An 18,442-nucleotide genomic window follows, 5' to 3' on the forward strand; every position below is an offset into this window, starting at 1 on the left:
ATTTTGCAAAATACTACGGGACAGCAATCATTGTAGCTGTACAAAACTTGCTCTCAACATAACATAACATAAAGGCACCATTGATATCTTTCCCCATTTTGGAAATACTGTAAAAAATTGCTACATATGGCACATAACACATTTTTACATACGTATACTTAATTTATAAAAGTTTCTTTTTCCTCTCTTGTTTTCTATCAGCGGAATTGCTAAAATAAAATAAATTGTTTAATTTAAAGGTGGAATACTTCATTATATAAAATAAAGTTTTACATGTGAATCTATGTGTTTTGTTTATGTCTTATACAGCAATAGGGTCTTGGTTAGCTATTACACTGGACAACCTTGCTTGCAACTCTTCTGGTGTGGAGAAGCGATTTGCTGGGTTAGTCCTGCTCTCAGCCAGCCGATATGCAGCGGCTGGCTCCAGACTAGTTGCCATGGGATTTTGTATGCTAAGAAATGGTGTATCCTCACCTATTCTTTCATCTTCTGTTTCGCTCTCAGAGCTAGTGCTCTGAGAGCTTGTGTCGGAGTCCACTTCTACCCTGCTGGAAATATGGCCGTTGGGCTTTGTTCTTTTCACCCTCCGGCTGTTGGTGAGTTTCTTTGGAGGCTCCTGTGCTGGTTCATACTCTTGTGTGGTCTCATACTCCTCATCCTCCACTATCCTCAGAGGACTGGGTGGCAGACTGTTGCTCTCATGGGTGGGATTGTTGTGGAAGGAGTTGAATTGCTGAAGGTGGTTGTCGTACTTCTCACGCAGCCGCGGTGGTGTCACCAACAGCAGAGGTCTCTCCTCATCCATGAAGGGACTCACCGCCACCGAAGGGATGGATATGGTCAAGCTGGAAACTGGCGGTGACATTTCAGATGGAGGGGACTTGGGAGAAGTTGGAGTGTGGAAATCAACAGGTGACATGCGAGCTGGTGTGGTCATAGCTGAGACATACCTGACAAAAAAAGATGGGAGAAGGTTGCGGACACAAGCGGGGACACATGAACATGGCTGCTCATATGGGCTGTGGAGAATAGCGCAGAGAACCACGGACGGGCCTCACCATCCTCATGTGCATCCTTAGTGTTCACATATTCTGTTTGCTATCTTACATCATATGAGCCTATAAAACCTCTGATTTCTGGAACTATGGTGAAAAATGCTTCAAAGCAGTAGGAACAGAGCAAAGCCCCTAGAACTATTCACCTCCAAAGATCCGAGGAGATACTGTAAATTATTTGCCAGAATAATTTCCTGGAATGAACCCAGGAATGAGAATCAGAAATATGGTAATAGCCAGAAACAAAATGGATTTGCAAGTATTTTCTCTCTGCTGCACTCACTTCTGGTAGAATCTGGGGTACACACAAATGAATAACAGGAAAGAAGGGAAGGGATTTGAGGGACAATCCTCTTGCAGCTTCACCCTCTTCTGGCAACCAGACTGTCTCAGGCTAAGGAGGAAAGCAAATGCTGGACAAAATCAGGAGCCACATTCTAGTGAGAGCTTTGTGCTGCTCCGTGCAGCTAGCCTCCCTGCCAGGCTGGTCTGTGTGCAAAGAAGTATGACTGGTCAGTGCCTGAGGCAAGCCCAGGAATCCAGCATAAGAACTAGGATGTTTAATTACAAAGGTGGACACTAGAGAGCACAGAGCCTCAAGCATTTCAAAAGCAAGTGGCTGTTCCTCACCCCAGCAAGCTGCAACAGGCACTGCATCCATCTGAGCACTTGTTAAATCACCTCCACATTGCAGCTGTCTTACAACACTGCCTCTATTTCTAAACAACATAGAATATCTAAATGCTTCTTACTTTTTTTTCCTTTTTTTCTTTTTTTTTTTTTTTTTTTTTTTCCTTTGGTAAATGATAGTTTTTGACTTGGCGCAGTATAATCCTTACAATTTTTATTTTGGGTTTTGCAGAATTAAAATTATTATTATGTTTCACACGAATGTCATTATTACATATTAGCTTTTTTCTTTCTTTCTTTCTTTTTTTCTTTTTGCCTATTTTGACTGTATCCAAGCTTCAGACAGGAGGCTCTTGTCATAGCTTCATAAGTCTAAATGTGATGCATTAGCTGTCCTTGCCTGGGAACAAATGCTGGTAGAGAAGACAGTGTGGCTTACTGATAGTGGTTGCTCTGCAAAATTTGCACTTGTTCCTTCTTAAGTTTTTGTAGGAGGGAGTGTAGTCAAAAGTGATTCAAATATAAGAAAGTGAATATATGAAAGTGAAGCTCTGGTGCTGCAACACTGCTTATCTCAAAGTAAGAGGACTTTGGGCTTATTTGGATCAATGGAGCTCTGTGTAATGCTATGAAGTCACACTGATTCATGACGATCATCCTGAAACTTCCTGATTGATGGAGCAATGTCCAGCATGACATTTTGCATGGTTTGGATTTGCTTTTTGGTCTTATCTTGTGTTCATGTGCTTGAGTTTCCGCTCTGTCCAAACTTATCTCCTTCTCTTAGGTAGGCCAACTGAGACAAGTTACATGGCTGCGGTTGATGAAGTTTATTTGTGGTTTATTAATCTGAGTCCAAAAGTACCAAAATAAATCCGAATCAAACTTTCTTATCCAACTTGTGACTCAGTTTAACATGTTCCTGTTATTTAAAACAATGAATTATTGGAAAAGAGAAACCAGTACAGACACTGAACAGATGTGATAAAGTGGGGTAAATCTGTTTCAGTAGAAGTACATAATTTACATCAGCTGAGGAACAGGGAAAAAAAAATAAATCTGGAATACATGGGAATTAATCAAGCTAGTTGCAAATGAGAGCAGACGGAGATTAATAGGTCTGTGCACTGAATGAATGAAATCGTTATTTATTTCTCCTTGCATTAGTGAGCTTTTTATCTTTTTCGCTTTTTAAAATAGGTGTTGTCTGAAAAACTGAAGCCTTTCTACCTTTCCAGCTGGTACAGCTTTGACACACTGGAGTTTAGCTGATCTGGTACTGTTAATGCATTTAGTTAAAAGTTTTCAGTACAATGTATGTGCACACTTTCATCAGTGTAAATTACTCATGCTGGTGTGTTACGCATTCAGTGTTCCTGGCGCAGTTCCACACAATATAATTGTATAGCACTAAGAAGCTGTTGTCCTCAAGCTAAGGTGCAGGTGCTGAATATAGGCAGCTATAGCCCATCCTGAAAGGAAGGTTAAAAGGTGTTGGATTTATCCAGCTTTCTGGCCAACCATACTGGCTCAGTGAAAAGGGATTAGAATGCATACACATTCAGCCAATTAACCAGTTAAATGCTGGTAACTTCACCATATGGTCCAGCTTGTCATGCAGAGATGGCATTTTACAAGCCCCATTCCTGTCAGATGGCTAAGGACTTTACAAAATACACATGCTTGAGGCCTCTGTTCATGGTCATGGCATGGTATACAACAGTAGAAAAGGGCCACACAAAAGAGACCCTCAAAAGTCTGCTTCATTTCATTTCAAGATTGTGAGGGAGCCGGGGGCCTGGAGGACGGATGCGCACAGGCTTGATTTGCTAATTCAACATTTGATTGCTTCAGGAAGTCATTTGTCAGCTCATATGCTCCTTGATGTTTCAGAATAATTTTTAGTTGCAAATAACTCTCATTTTCTCCCTTATATACACATGCATACAATCCATCTCTCAGAAATCATCTGCCACATATTTCCTGCTTGCTAGAAATAGAAGAGGCCTAATTGAAAGCCTGGGAACTATTTTTGCCATGCCAAATTCACAACCATTTCAGGTGCAGACTAAGCCACCAGTGCATGGTGAATTATCACAGAAACGTTGCTCGATTTCACCTGTAGTGTTATCTTGAAGAAACGCCATCATTGACAAAACACTTTATTCATTCTCTTTGAAAACACCTCCTTCTCCCCCTACAGTCTATTCAGCATGTGTTAGGGTGTGACTTCACATGTCCAGGGCCATCAGCATGGGAATGCTGAATGATCTGTGCTTCTAAATATGTATGTTCAAATACACAAAGCTGCATTACATGCCATCGGTGGTCACGTGGCGGTGCACCCCGCTTGGTTCCTAGGTCGGGGACAGTGCAGTGTTTAATACCATAGGTCCTCATCCTGCAAAGAACACATTGAGCTTCACCCTGCATGAGTGATCCCACTAATTTCAATGGGGTTACTCACACAGTTAAATGTTAATCCTGAGTAAGCACTCAGGGACTGGGGGCATGGCTGTTTATGTTGGGTGAGCCACCTATTCTGAAAACTGAACGGGATGGCAAATACCAGGTAAATTTTATATAAGAGAAACATTTTGTTGACCTTTGTGGCCTACAAATTATGCGCAGCCCTTGTCTTGTGGTCCACTGTCCTGCTGCTAAGCAATTGTTATTTGTGTAGCAGCAGTACCACTGAAATGGCTTTTGCTGTACATGCACATTCATTTTTCTGGAAACCACAATAAGTCTCATACACAAGTTAGTCTCCTTGTGGATTGCCTGGCTGCATTTTTGACATGATGGACAACCCACGATATCAAAGCTCCATGTGATTTCACAGTGTTCAGAGCATTGGTCTAGTAACCATTTTTTTTTTTTCTCTTCAGTCTTTGATTACTGGGAGAAAAGCCCTCTTCAAATGTCATGTTTTTCCTCAGTCCTTCTGCTTCTCAGCCTCAAACCCAGAGACGTTTTCTTACAATTAGTACACTTTAAAGCAGAACTTAGCTATTGACAAAATCAGTCTGCCAGAGAAAAAAATTACTTTTTTGTAAAAACTTGGCCAGCTATGTCTCTGGCTACTCTTGATCTAATAATGACCTCAGTTCTTATGGTTTGCAGTTTGTGTTCTTTGCTTTTATTTAATAAAATGTCAAGAGGAATTTTCAAAAGACATAATGGGTTTAAGATCTGGAATCCTCCTGACAGTAGGTGGCAGGTGAATATCTGTACTCTTAGAAGACTTGTCACCCTCTTAAGGTTCGATACTTTCATTTCTCCCCATCTTTTGTGTCCAATAAAATTCCTCAGTAATCAAGAATCAGTCAGAAATCCATTTTTACCTCACACTGAAAATTTCTGAAAAATGACTTTGATGGTGCTTACTCAAATGTGAACTGCAACTATAAGGAACAGAGGTCGGAAGGGAAGAACTGCTTTTCCAAGACTTCAGACTACTACCAAGGTTTCCATCTTCATGAAAGAGGGAAGGTATGCCCTACATGAACATCACTGTTGGGTTTCCTCCTATGATCCCAAGCTAGGAAACCCTCAGGGAGACCCTGCCAGCTGGAAGCAGTGAGGTAGATGGTGAGTGGTACCTTTCACTGTGAGGAGAGTCTCGGTAGGAGTCAGGGGTCTCTCTTGCATGCCGGAGGAAGCTGTTGCCTTCCCGTGGCCCACCAATGCCATTGAGGCGGCCTCGCGGGCCTGTTGGGCTGGTGTGCCTGCTATTCTCTACTGAGGAGCTGACGAGCACGGAGTGGCTTTCAGAGAGAATGCTTTCAGTATGGCCATTACTCCAACTGGAGGAAAGGATGAAAAGGGAGCAGTGTGAGATGAGGAGAAGTTTAATCAGTGGAAAGCAAGGATTCTGATGCAGCTCTGGATGTGCAGCACAGCCTTAGGACTGGTAATTTTTTTTTAATTATAGGAATCCATGTACACTGACATCATTTTTCATGCGTGGGTAAAGGAAAGAAGAAGGGCATTCCTGTCTCCAGTAGTGGAGACCGTTCTTTAAAACAAAAGAGCTGTCACTGACATCAGCATATACTGAAATTAGCCCTAAAAATATTGGAATGGCATTCAGTTAACAAAACATTTTGTGAATTCCTGGGAAGATATTTATCTAGGTGAGATGACATAGTCATAAAATGAAAATACTGTAAGTGGATCTTAGTTTTTTTCCTTTTCTTTTTTTTTTTTTTTTTCTTTCTTTTTCTTTTTTTTTTAAACATCTTTTCTGTTTCGCTGCAACAACAGAATGATAGTACAGGTCCTGTTTCACTTTCCAATCTAGTACCTGTGGCTAGAGGTCTGGGTGACTGTCGTGGAATGATGTGTTGTTGAGGTGTAGTGGCTTGTGGAAAACGAGGTCTCTGTTTCTCGCTCAATGACACGTTCACTGGAGATTATGTTTTTTGAAACGTATTGCTGTAAGAAAACAACATACAAATGTCAAGTTTAGAAAATGGAATTTACAGCACATCTTCAGACATAGTTATGTACACAAGAGCACAAACTTCCTCACCCAAATACAGGCAGAAAGTGCACTAACACACTCAAGCACTTTCATGTACACATATCACATCTAAAATCAAAATAGAAGGAAAGAAACAAGAAAATTAGAAAAAGGCTACATCATAATCAGGCCATAAGCAACATACATATGCAGGAAAGAAATGAGAAATCCTCAAGGACAGAGACCTAGAAAGGTAATCCACACCTGGTACCAGATGTCCGATTGACAAGACAGCAGTAGTTAATTAACAGCGGCAATTGTTCATTGAACTATAGATGTCTGGGCAAGAAATAGCTATTTTCAGAGCCAATGGTTGCAGCACAAGGAATGACTGACAGAACGACCCAAAGGCTTGTGAGATGGAGCTGGAGGCTCAGTCTCCTGAAATAAATGCCTAGAGCCCTACTAATCTCACTAGAGAGGCTGTTACTGTAGGAATCTCCATTTTCCTCAAAGTAAACTCCTTGTTTCCTCTCTCTTAAAAATCTGAGCATGGATTTAGTTTTTTTGAGGGGAAGTATTACAAGCTGTGCTCTTCTAAAAATGTGTCTTGGCCCCAGCCAAGGCTAGCAGCCTTAACAGAACCAGGAGCTTGGATAAAGGTTTAGATGCTGACTGGCTCACTCCACATTGTGCTCTGACAAAAGGCAAGGGGATATTCGTGGATTACTGACCCAAGCCACATATCCCCAGCCAGTGTATTGTCCAGATGAGAATCTCACTCAGACTGTTATACAAGAGGCTGCTTTTTTTCCTAACTCATCACCAATTTTTCCTCTTAAGCTGCTGCAGAAGTTGCCAAACTCTTTCCACTCTGTGTAAAATGCCTTTCATTGCTGTTACACTGGAGTGGAGAACTGGAGTGGGCATCACAAGTAGCACTGCTCCTTGGAAATGCACAGTGTTGAGGAGCCTGAAGTGTGTTCACATTGTAGATGGCAGTTGCTATGGCACTGGCAAACAAGGCTGAAATGTGGGCAGTAAAACCTACATTCACCAGCTGGACATTGTCTGGTGGTGGGTTGGGGTGGTGAGGCCCATTTGCCATGTTCATCACATTGTTCCTCTCTGAACGAAGGCTCTGTCGAAGGCGGTCATGCAACTTTTTCCTCTGCTTCCTGTACACAAAACATGGAAATGGTTTTAATACACAAAAGCAAAGCAGCTGCATCTTTCAGCACGACGACGATGATGATAACAGTAATATAAATACTCTTTCTTGCCAGAACTTTCCCCACTGCTTCAAAATTTCAGAGTTACTTCTAAGATCACAGCACTAACAGCACCTGGAGCTGTGGGGACCTGCAGCAGGGAGAGATGTGTGAGCACCTGTCCAGCAGTCAGCAGGCCACAGGGGGAGAGGAAAATGTGTAAGGGAGAAAGAGGCCATTTCCGAGCCATGCCCTGTCTCAGAAGAAGCTCTTTGCTGCACTCCAAAGAGAAGGAGGAAGGATTTTAACCACATCACCTTGCCACTTGCCACGATCAGACTTCTGACTGGTCCCTGCTACACAGGGAGCTGCCACCCTGCACAGGATAGCCTCCACATTAGGGGCCTGCCTGTGGCTGTCAGCAGTAGTGGCAAGGCATACCAGCAGCCTGCTTTCTGCTTTCTTTTTGGCTTTGCCTTTGTTTCATAGGCAGGCTGACATGTCTAACAGTGGCAAAGTTTAAAAGCATTGCTACGATCGGGGCTAATTTGTAATACTGCAGCTACATATTTTTTTGTGGGATTCATATCCCTACCCCAGACTTACCCCTTGCATACAGACATGTTAAAGAAGTCAAGAGTGCAGAGAAAGCCTCAGAAATAGTACCAAGTGAGTAGGTGTATGAGGTACACTTGAAACTGCAGCCATCCTGGCAGCTTCTGGAAAGTTTCATTGCAGCAACATCAGATTAACTGTAGAACTTAGTGATTACCAGGCAGATGTGAGGGTTGTTAATTCATTCAAGAGAACCATCAGTATTTTCTGCTTAGATCATGGCCTTTGGCTGATTCAGACTCCTATTGTGCTTTATTTTCAGCTGCTCCTTCCTTAGTTGCTGATCTTTTGAGCGCTCCTCAAAAGAACTTTTCAGGACACTGCTGTGAGCTGACAGCAACAAAACTTGCAGCATACTAAAACCTGGTGCTATGAAGGCTACACAGAATGCACTAAACACCAAAATAAATGATCAGGGAGAGTGTTATTCAATTTCAAGCTTAATTTATCCCCAGTTTTGCTGGAGAACTTCCACCATCCTGCCACAGAATCCAGGAAAGTGAAGGGAGGATGCAAACTGCAGTACACTGCAGAGCGCATATGACCTTGGCTATGGTAAGAGCTGAAATACTCTCAATTCCCTAAGTCCCCTGAGTTGGTAGATAAAGTGAGTTTTTGAGAGATCTTCATTTCAGTGTCTATGGGGTTGATATCCTGGCACTTACTGCTTTGGAATCTACCCCTGTAATGTATCCACATTACTTCCCAACTTCAGTGATCATTGTATTTTCATTTTGTGGACTTCCATGTGTGCCATTTGTCCTCTAGTAAAAGAATACTAGCTAAAAAAACATATTCCTCCAGGAAACTGAGGGGAAAGAAAAACGAGAATGCTAATATGTGCTTCACTAATTCTGAAGAGCCTTTCCTAATGCAAATGACTTGCAAACAAAGCTTTTCTGAATTGAGACTCAGTGCCAGAATATGTTGCCTTAGCGTTTGACCAATTGTATCTCTTGCAAGGAGACCTACAAAATTGAAGCCATTTAATTTTATTTGATATGTTTTCCTGACACCATCCCAGAATTTCCACTAGGTTTTTGTCTACCAGGAAGAAATGGCCTGTGGGCCATATCTATATCAGTTATATCTAACTGATAGCGGTCTGGTATCAGCAATACACTTGGAGGACCATGAATGGCAACTCACTTTCATTCTAACTAGTTGTCTTTGAAAACACTTCAATTTTGGCTAGCAGTGATTGCCGATATCTAGGACTGACTGTGACACAGCATCCACTATGGGAGTATTTTGTATAGAAAACTGTACCCGATTAAATGTTTATTTGAAGTCATGGAGATGCCTTAGCTGATTTCAATGAACTTTGGACTGCAAAATATTTTGTTTAGCTACCCTGGTGTGGCTGTTGCCATTTCTAAAATGAGTAATTGATCTGATTCTTTATTTATGTTCAGTGGTTCTCAGTTCCCAGCTGACCACTGGTGAAAAGGTTGTGGGTAGATGCTGCATGTGTGTAGCTGCACTCATTGAAGGGGTAAATGATCTCCCCCACCCCAGGCTTTTAACACATTCATTATTGGTAGACCTTGCAAGGAAAACAACAACCCAGTTACTAGTCAGGCCTTGTAACAGTAAATCTACATGCTTATACAAATGATAAGGGTTTTCTGTGTTTTGGTGTGAAGATTTATAAGGACAACCAGAAGTTTTGGCAGCACAAATCCTGCTGATTTTTAGTATAATTTATGGTCCACAATTTCTTGTGCATGTTCAGGAATCACCCCCAGTAATTCACAGAGACTCAAGGAATGCATTAAAGCATCTACTTTTTCATTGGGAACACTTTCACACTCGGTTCTTTGGCCTTTGCTGTTTAGTAACTCCTAGCACTGTTAATCTTGTTCTTGAGTATAAACAAACTAGGCTGATCTTTAAAATTTACTACTGGCTAGCAACATGATTCCACTGTTGGAGTTTGCTCCCATCCAGGCAGGAATAAACATGAGTGTGTGATAAATGCATTACAAGTTGATGAGTCAGATATGAATGATGAGAGATCTTTCAGATACCTGTCTTATTTTTGCATTGCTGATTGACATGGAGAGCTGAACCCTCCTTGTTTGAACCACAGATCCTGATCAGTGGGCTGTCTCTTCAGTTCAACTCTGGAAAAGCCCTGTTAAAACCTTATGCTTAGAGAAGTAGAAGCTACAGATAAGTCAACAGAGAAGCCCTGATCAACAACCATAGATATAAAAAAGAAAAGTTTACTTGGTTTTGCAGTAGGCCACCACACACATGATGCCAACTACTAGAAGAGCAATGCAAATGCCAGTTATGGTCAGCACGCGTTTCTGGTACAGTTCCTCAGCTTCTAGAAAGGGATAAAAACAGAGAAGATCACAACATGGAGGATGGCTTGGCAAGGAACACATTGTCAACAGCTGACATGCTACATACCACTGCACAGATTCACACAGCCACACCAAAATCTACCACACTTCAGGCATACTCATTAAACTGCAAGGTGAACAGGACTACACTGTAAGCTCTTACACAATATGAGGGATGACTGATCATCCATAAAATTACAGTCAAAAGTAATCTCTTTTTGATTAAGTCAACAAGAATAATATGTAAGAGAAAACATCACAGTTGACAAACACTCAGCATTTGCTGGAATTAAGAATGCAACACACTAATGTAATAACATAAATCTGCAAATGCTTAGGAAGTTTTGCTCTGCAAAGACAGCTGAAATGAAGGCCAGTTTTATAGACCTCTTAGATAAATTTATTTTCCTGCTATCTTTTTTGGACTGCTTTCATAACCAATATCCCTCTGCCCCCATGCCACCTGATATCTCAGTTGTCTTTGCAGGAGAGATTTCAAAATATCTTTCTACATTTGAGACTTGAGCTTGGCTTGTAATCATATTACCATTGGAAATGAATATATATTTTGAGCTCTGGTCATAAGTTTCTCCCATGCCCCTCAAAAAACAGCAGTATCAGGAATAAAATGTGTCTTGTATCAGAGAAATGTTGCATTTTAACTTGTATCTCCTCATGGCTAGCTAATGAGCTGCTCTATCTAGAGTGGCAACTTGCTTAGAGATGAGAGCTTCTTGCTGATCTCATTCATGAGACATATTTTACTATCATAAAGATGTTAGTAGCACCAGTAATGTTTGGATTGGATCTACTCTTGCATTCCAGCCTTGATCACTCTTGGCAGAGAGCATCAGTGCGTATTGTACAGGGGAAATATTACATAAGAAGTTCTGAAATGGAGACACGCATTCTGTGTTGACACAAGAGACAGCTTTTATGAATGCAAATTTGCATTCCCGTTTTTAGCAGAAAATTGTGTATCTCGCTTGGGTTTTTCTCAAATCTTATTTTTGACAGTCCCAAAAACCTGCCCCGGAAAATTTGGTCTGGCATTAAGTCAGACTGCAGCACTGACCACAGTTAGAACACCAACAGGTGATCACAAATAAATGAACGAACAAAAGCTGCACAGTTTCACACTACTATGGGGATAAAAGTCAGTATTACTCCTACCTAGAGGGACTTAACAAGAACATAAAAGATCTGTGGGACAATTCACCAGGTGCTACAAAGAAGTACCTCTACATGCTGGTCCCTCACACATACTGTGAGTCTCTGTCCAAGCTCAGCATCTCCTAAATGCTGACCTGAAAAAAGCTTAAAGGAGTTTGAGAGATAAAATTATATTACGGAATATAATACTTCATCTCAGAAATGCTAAATGTACTAGCAAAAGAAGGTACTTCTCCTGTCAGCTTAGGAGAAAACCCTCCTCACTGTGGAGGGAATACTCATTCTACCAGAGTGTATCCTGTCCTTATTTAGTTCAGTTTAAAAATTGTAGGCACAAAGGTGCAAAGAGCTCAGGACTGGGATTTGTGACAGCTTATAGGACCACATCTATTTTCCTTTCTGGGAAAGAAAGGAGGTCAGGGTGCTATGACTCTGAGAAGGAGAAGCAAGGGATTAAAATCCTGGAATTTGTGTGGAGTTTTGGATAACAAAGGTGATTGCCATCTATCCTAACTGCTAAGAAGGCAGTGGGATTGTTGAAGCTTTTATTTCAGAGATGTGGTTTCATTCACTGTAATTAACTTATCTAAAATAACTTAATTAATTTAATAAATGTTGTGGCCAACTGTTGATGCATGGCTGGGTGCCAGCACAGATACTACCCAACATCCAGAGCTGAGATTTTCAAAAGATCAGCTGAATGTCAGCCTTCCAAGATTTTCCAGTCTCAAAGCAGCTACTCACTGCTGAGATACAGGACAGATGGCAAATCTTCCATGCAACAAATCACCAAGTTAGAAGAAATCTTCATTTCTCTGATACAATACATCTTCCCATAGAAATAGTTCTTCCTACAAGCCAAACCCACTGTAGACCAAAACACCAGCAAACAGGTCATGAGCACTGTCAGACAAAATTAATAGCATTGATTATTAACAAGGGAATGGGGAGAAGAAGTAAGTTTGGTAAAACTAGGATGCTGCAAAAATGTATTAAAGAAAAAAGATAATAACTCCGAGAAAGTAAAAAAAAGGGAGGGAGGAAAAGTCTGAATATCCAAGTCAAATGAGGACAAAAAGAGGAAGGGGAAAAACAGGGAAAGACAAGGTTAAAGGGTTGAGAAATCAACTGCAAGCCTGGCACAGCATGCTTGATACTGGAAAAAAGAGTGAAGAAATGCTCAGGGACGAAAAAAAATAAAAAGGCTGAAGCAGAGTCTGAAGGGATTTCTCATACAGCATAACTCCTCACCTAGGCTAGTTAGTGGCACTTGATCCCCTTCCCATTTATGCCCCTTTTGAAAGCGCTTATTAGTTAGTCATGGAAATGGTGTATTACAAGAATGTCACAGGAAACAGGAGAATTGCATTAAGCAATTTAGGGGCAAATATGAAATGCTTTGAAGCTACTTTTTCTTTTCTTTTCTTTTCCTTTTTTTTTTTTTTTTGGTCATGCTGTCAGCCGTTAGCTTGTGAAAGCAAGATGAATAAATACATTTCAACCCATTTTCCTTTGATGGGAAGGGAGAGGAGGAAGATTAAGTAAACAGTGGAAAGTCTGCTTGGTTGTTTATACTGGGGATAAACTGCAATGACTCAGGAGGGTTGCTGCAAGCAAAGGCTGTTGCAAACAAGCTGGTGATCACTTTGCTAATGCTGTCAGTGGGCTGAGGCTTGCTAAACGTGTGAACTCTCCTGGGCTTGCATGGCTTGCATGGAAGGAGGGTGCAGTGAGGGAACCAGGCTGTGGGTAAAGCTGTGAGTGATGCTTCTCGTACCGCCACATCTGGGGGTTTGTGGGTTTCTGAGGACCTGCTTTCAAGGGCCAAATCCCACACCTGTTAGAGCTAGGACAACCTAGCCAAGTGGGATACACATGAGCTGCTCTGCTGCCATGCACTTCCCAAAATGGGAGGAGAAGCAGATCTCCAGAAAGTCTGGCAGACCTTGGTCTTCCCCAAGCATTCCTGAATGTCTGTAGCAGTGGCACCCACAGCCCAGAGGCCTGAGTAGGCCTCTTGAATTATTATACGATTCCATGGTTATAAGACCTGAAGATATTAAATCCCTCTATGTGCAGCCCTTCAAACATACTCATTATGTAACTAATTTTACTTCACCCTAATTTATATATAATTCATAATGTCTTAAATTTGCTATATTTTAAAACTTTTCTTTTCCAGGTCTCTAGTGTTCGTTTTCTTTTTTGTTTTAATTTTTAAAGAATTTGGTTCCAAGAGATGGTTCCACTGGTACTGAAAACAAGGTTTGCAAGTTAGTTTTTTTTTTAAAAGGATTTTAATGTAATTTCTCATATGTTAATGTAGCCTTGTGTCTTCCAATACAGTTTAGTATTTATGACTTAGAATTAATATTATCTTGTGATAATAATAATAAACAGGGTTGTGAGAGATTGTTTAAACTTAGATTTGTTATGGTTTCTCCATAGTTCACAGCTAAAGCTAATGACATTTTATGTGGACATTGTTAATAAGAATATGAATTAAAACTGTATGAATACTATCAATGCTTAGTTCTTCTCACTTGCCCAATAGTTTTAGGAGACTCCATGCTAAACTTGACTGAATTCCAAGAGTTAAAAGAGTTAAAGAGATGCATTATTCACATTCCTGATCACTAAATGTTAGTGGCGTAAGTACAGTCTCTTCATGAAGAGGACCTGAAGATGTGTTTTTATTCTCTTTAAGGTGTATCACAATAATACTACCCACTGCCAAAGTTCTTGGTTTGGTGCAATTGTTGACTTTGTTATAAATAATACTGAACATATCTGCCAATTTCAGGATCAGTTTACCTCCTGCAAACCTTCGTTTAATCTCCTAAATAACTTTCAGTTCAGTACTCATTTACTGACCTAGAAATGTATGTATACATGCATATCATTCACACCTGTGTATATACATCCTATTTACATACCTAATAGTGTGTTTACACATAAAACTTTGCTTGGAAATCAGAGCTCAAAGCTGAAAATTTGCAGAAATTTAAGTGCCTATAACAGTACATCCTTTTTTATAGACTAGTTAGTCACTTTGCTTAATGCTTTCAGTGTTTCTGAAATCAGGCAACTGTAGAACTCAGGAAAAGTAAATATCACAACCAGTCAAAATTACATTGCAGAAAAATGAACATACACTATGCTAAAATTACTTGAGTAATTCCAGGATCTCCTTAGATCTGGAATATCCTATTACTATTACAATTTTAGTGAACTGACCTCCACTAACATTTTGATAAGGGCTGTTGTTATAGCTGTATGATCCCTTCTAAAGCATAAAGAAATTGGTTAAGAATTGAAAAGGGGAGGTGGAGGAAAAAAAAAAAACAACAACAAAACAGGTTTTATCTCTCAGGCTCTAAAATCTGCAGGCTATAAGGAATGATTGGTCCATACCCATAAATTCAATCCCAAGATGCTCTGCCAATGCAGAAAGTTGACAAAAAAAAGAAAGAAAAAGGAAAAAGTTTCAGAAAAGAGCAATACACTGTACTCAAAAAACAAATCACATATTAGTAATATGGCTTTTCTGTGTCTGCATATGAAACAGGACAAAGGGGCATGTGGTCAAATGAGCAGTGCTTGTGAGCCCCTGTGAGCTACGTGACCAGAGCTTCTGTAAGGATTACACGCCAAAACACGTATAGGGTATCTGAACAGCCACAGTGTAGTGAACACAATGGGAACCATTAACCCTTAAGGATTTTACTGAGATGAAGGGAGCTGTTGCTCGAGAATGCCATGTGAAATGGCTGGATGTTTTCAGATGGGAGCATTAGGGCACAGGGTGGCTTACAAAGAGCAGTGTTCCCTGGCAGATGGGCTGTGTGCAGCCTCAGTCCCTGCTCTCGTCCCTCTTGTGTGGTTCCTTACTCTTGTCAGTCGCTGCCCTGAGGTGTCTGGGACCACTTGCTAGGAAGCAGGATCCTTCTCAGCATTGCAAACTGACTTCAGCAGGGCTCTTATCTCTGGAAGAAAAGGAACTGGTCCTTTTTCCTTGCCTTCATCAGAATAACCCATTGGCTGGCTGTATGACACAAAGGGTGCAGGGGCTATTGCAGTTTTCACCAGATCACCTGCCAAAATTAGCACTCCCATGTCCTGGTACCTCCGTCCTCCGTGTGCTCTAGGAGATCTTTCCCATGGGTCATAGCTCCATAACCATAGCAGTTCTCATTTACTTTGTCTTTGAATGTGGTGCAATTTAAATTCAATCCTAATTATCTGATCGAACGGATTTTTGTACACATCAAGAATGCCAATTCTTTCCTGCCAATCAGTAATATTTTAAGGGTTAAGTATGCTGGAATCCACCCAAGTCTCTTCCTAAAGAGCCATTTTTACATGCCTACATGAACATTGCTAATGATATACATTAGTTACATAGAAAGCTTGGTTAAGTCTTTGATAAAATGAATGACATGCCCATGCATATATATTGCCGTATTTATGCTTACTTATATATAAAATTCCTTGCCTGGATGTAATTTAATTTGGGGGGAAGTCATTCATGTCATGCAGTTTCTATTTGAAATAATTCAACGGGAAATTGGTACTTAGAATGGGAATATATTCTGGCTGAAAGCCCTAATGAGAAAACATGCTGAAGAAACATGCATCACTTATTCAAACCTAGATATAAAATAGCTCTTAGTTATGTTTTTTATCCCTAGCTACATTGCCTAGACATGATTAAAAGAAAGCAGAATATCCCAGCAGTTCTTGTTTTATAAACAGGTCATCAGTTTTGATCTTTTCCTATTTAAATCAATATTGCTACATATTTATTAGACACAATGTGTTTTTTATCCACTATTTGTCCATGTAAGCCAAAATGAAATGCAATTAATTATTTTAACTAATTGTTTTTTATTTCAGATGTGATTTTTGGTGGAGCCGAATTGGAAGGAATAGAGCTTGGAATGCAGGTTTTTCCAATTAAGTGACTTACTACTGCCGCTCACTGGATATACTGGTGTCCAGTGCCTGCAGAATCTGATGCCAGGAAATGCTGCTGCAGTATACAGGTTTTCTACAACTGCATGCTGCATTTATGACAGCAGTACCACAGTCAGTAGGCAGTCATGATTTTGGAGAGGCTGTCCCACAGAATTAGGAGCTTGGTAGCCTTGGACATAGGGAGGGCTGCATGAAGGCACTGCACCTGACAATGGGACCAGACCATTTGGATCAACTTCACGTAGCTGCAGAGTTCTGAGAAATACTGAACTCACAGAATGGCAGAAAAATGGACTTAAGAAGATCTGTAGTTAATATGTAAGAAGATCTGTAGCCTTATTCCTCCTTTAATTTCTCAGCCAAACACATCCTGTGAGTATGTGGCAGAGATGTCTAAAAGACATTTTCCACTGACCCTCTTGAGATGGCCCTCTTGCTCACTTAACATGGCAGATCTGAAATGATCACAAATTAAACTGGTGTCTTACATTGAAACGCTGCCTTCAGGAGTACAGGGACTACATTCAGTTAACTCTTGAGACTGCCTGTACTATATGAAAGTTGTTCTATGTCCATAATACGTGTAAAAATATTAGCAAGTGAAGAAACAAGCCACCAAGACCTCTGAACGAGATCCTTGGCCCATCTGAATTGTTCAAAAGGACAAATAGTTTACCTGTGATTATGCTTTAAAGAAGTGCCTTCAGCTTTTTATTAATTCAAGGTTCTGCTTTGTTTCTTAATCCAAGGATTGTTCTGCATTAAGAGTTGGTATAAGAGCTACAGAAAAAGTAGCCTGAACTTTTTAGGCTAATTATTACTTCTGTTCTCCTACACTTACTTTACCTCCTTGTCTTCAATCAAGTGAATGTGAGAACACTAAAACACAGCAAGTACATCTACATGGAACAGGTATTTCTGTAACACTTCTGTGGGCCATCTTCTTATATTTTACAGAACCTTGGTGGCCCTTGAATCTTCAAGTCAAAACCACTGCAGCAAAAAGCCTTCTGGTGTTCTGGTATCTCCTGACATTTCTGAGTGTGGCACAAACTGGCCAACAGTCTTAAGTCTTTGAAACTTACCACCTGCTATGTGTCTCTTACATATGCTCTTCCTCATTGGAAAAGCTTATGGGGAAAATACCTGGTAGAAAGTGCAACTACTGTGCTCAAGGAAAGGATGTTAAAGGGTCTACCAGACAAGCTTCCACGATGAGAAAAACTAGGACCTCTTGCTCTTGATTTTCCTTTTGTTTGCAGTGGTGGGAAGTATCAGGGGAGCAACTGTATAGCTGCAGTGCTGAAGATGACTGTGTCAGTGAGGACCCTAACAGCCATCACTTCTTGGCTGTAACAGGATGTCCTAGTTTTGCAAAGCTGGAAGCTAAGGTACAGTCAGTATACACATGTGCCTTTCAGCAGTCTCCATCACTTAAGCCGTGCTTAAATTTCCACTGTCAAAAAGGAAAGTCATTTCTATTGGGGAAGTTTTCTTAAAAGGGAGGTCCAGCTAATATCCTGTATTTCTTTTCGACCTCTTTTTAGCACACCATGATAACTACCTACTCAAGGGCTAAGGAAATCACTGACAAGATAAACCACTGAGTTTTACATCCTCTTGGGGCCGGGGATTTTCAAAATGTTGAGCATCAGCTCAGTTCTGATCTTGCAAAAGGCCTTCTGCAAATAACTTTAGGACTCTTCAGGATCCTATAACAGACTTCGGAAGCTAGCTTATTCTCAACAGCCTTAAGTTAGTGAGAGTTCAACAGCAGGCATACTTGACATGGAAACAACTTCTTTCTAAACAAAAAGAAGATCCTTCTGAAATCAATAATGGCTAATGACTTTATAGTTGACATACACATTTTTGTTTCCTCCTGGCCCCAATTTGCTCTGCAATTTGCAAAAACTGCATCAACAGAGCTAAACTGAATCAATAACCTGCAACACTTGC

The 18,442-nt window shown here is 40.6% G+C and overlaps 1 protein-coding gene across 3 annotated transcripts in view; it reads right to left on the minus strand.

Moving 5' to 3' along the window:
- Nucleotides 1-301: 301 nt before the first annotated feature.
- Nucleotides 302-18,442, minus strand: part of NRG1 (neuregulin 1) — a gene marked incomplete at both ends in the record, with an annotated part of 169,258 nt that continues 151,117 nt past the window's right edge. For 2 of the 3 annotated variants that reach the window (XM_079548059.1, XM_079548058.1), the window contains 6 exons: nucleotides 302-953; nucleotides 5,291-5,494; nucleotides 5,995-6,125; nucleotides 7,205-7,331; nucleotides 10,212-10,314; nucleotides 14,921-14,944. In XM_079548059.1, coding sequence (XP_079404185.1) covers nucleotides 302-953; nucleotides 5,291-5,494; nucleotides 5,995-6,125; nucleotides 7,205-7,331; nucleotides 10,212-10,314; nucleotides 14,921-14,944 — 1,241 coding nt within the window. The remainder of the gene's footprint in view (nucleotides 954-5,290; nucleotides 5,495-5,994; nucleotides 6,126-7,204; nucleotides 7,332-10,211; nucleotides 10,315-14,920; nucleotides 14,945-18,442) is intronic. The other variant, XM_079548060.1, reaches the window with a different exon arrangement.

The sequence above is a fragment of the Tetrao urogallus genome, assembly GCF_951394365.1.
Source record: "Tetrao urogallus genome assembly, chromosome: Z".
Lineage (NCBI taxonomy): Eukaryota > Metazoa > Chordata > Aves > Galliformes > Phasianidae > Tetrao > Tetrao urogallus.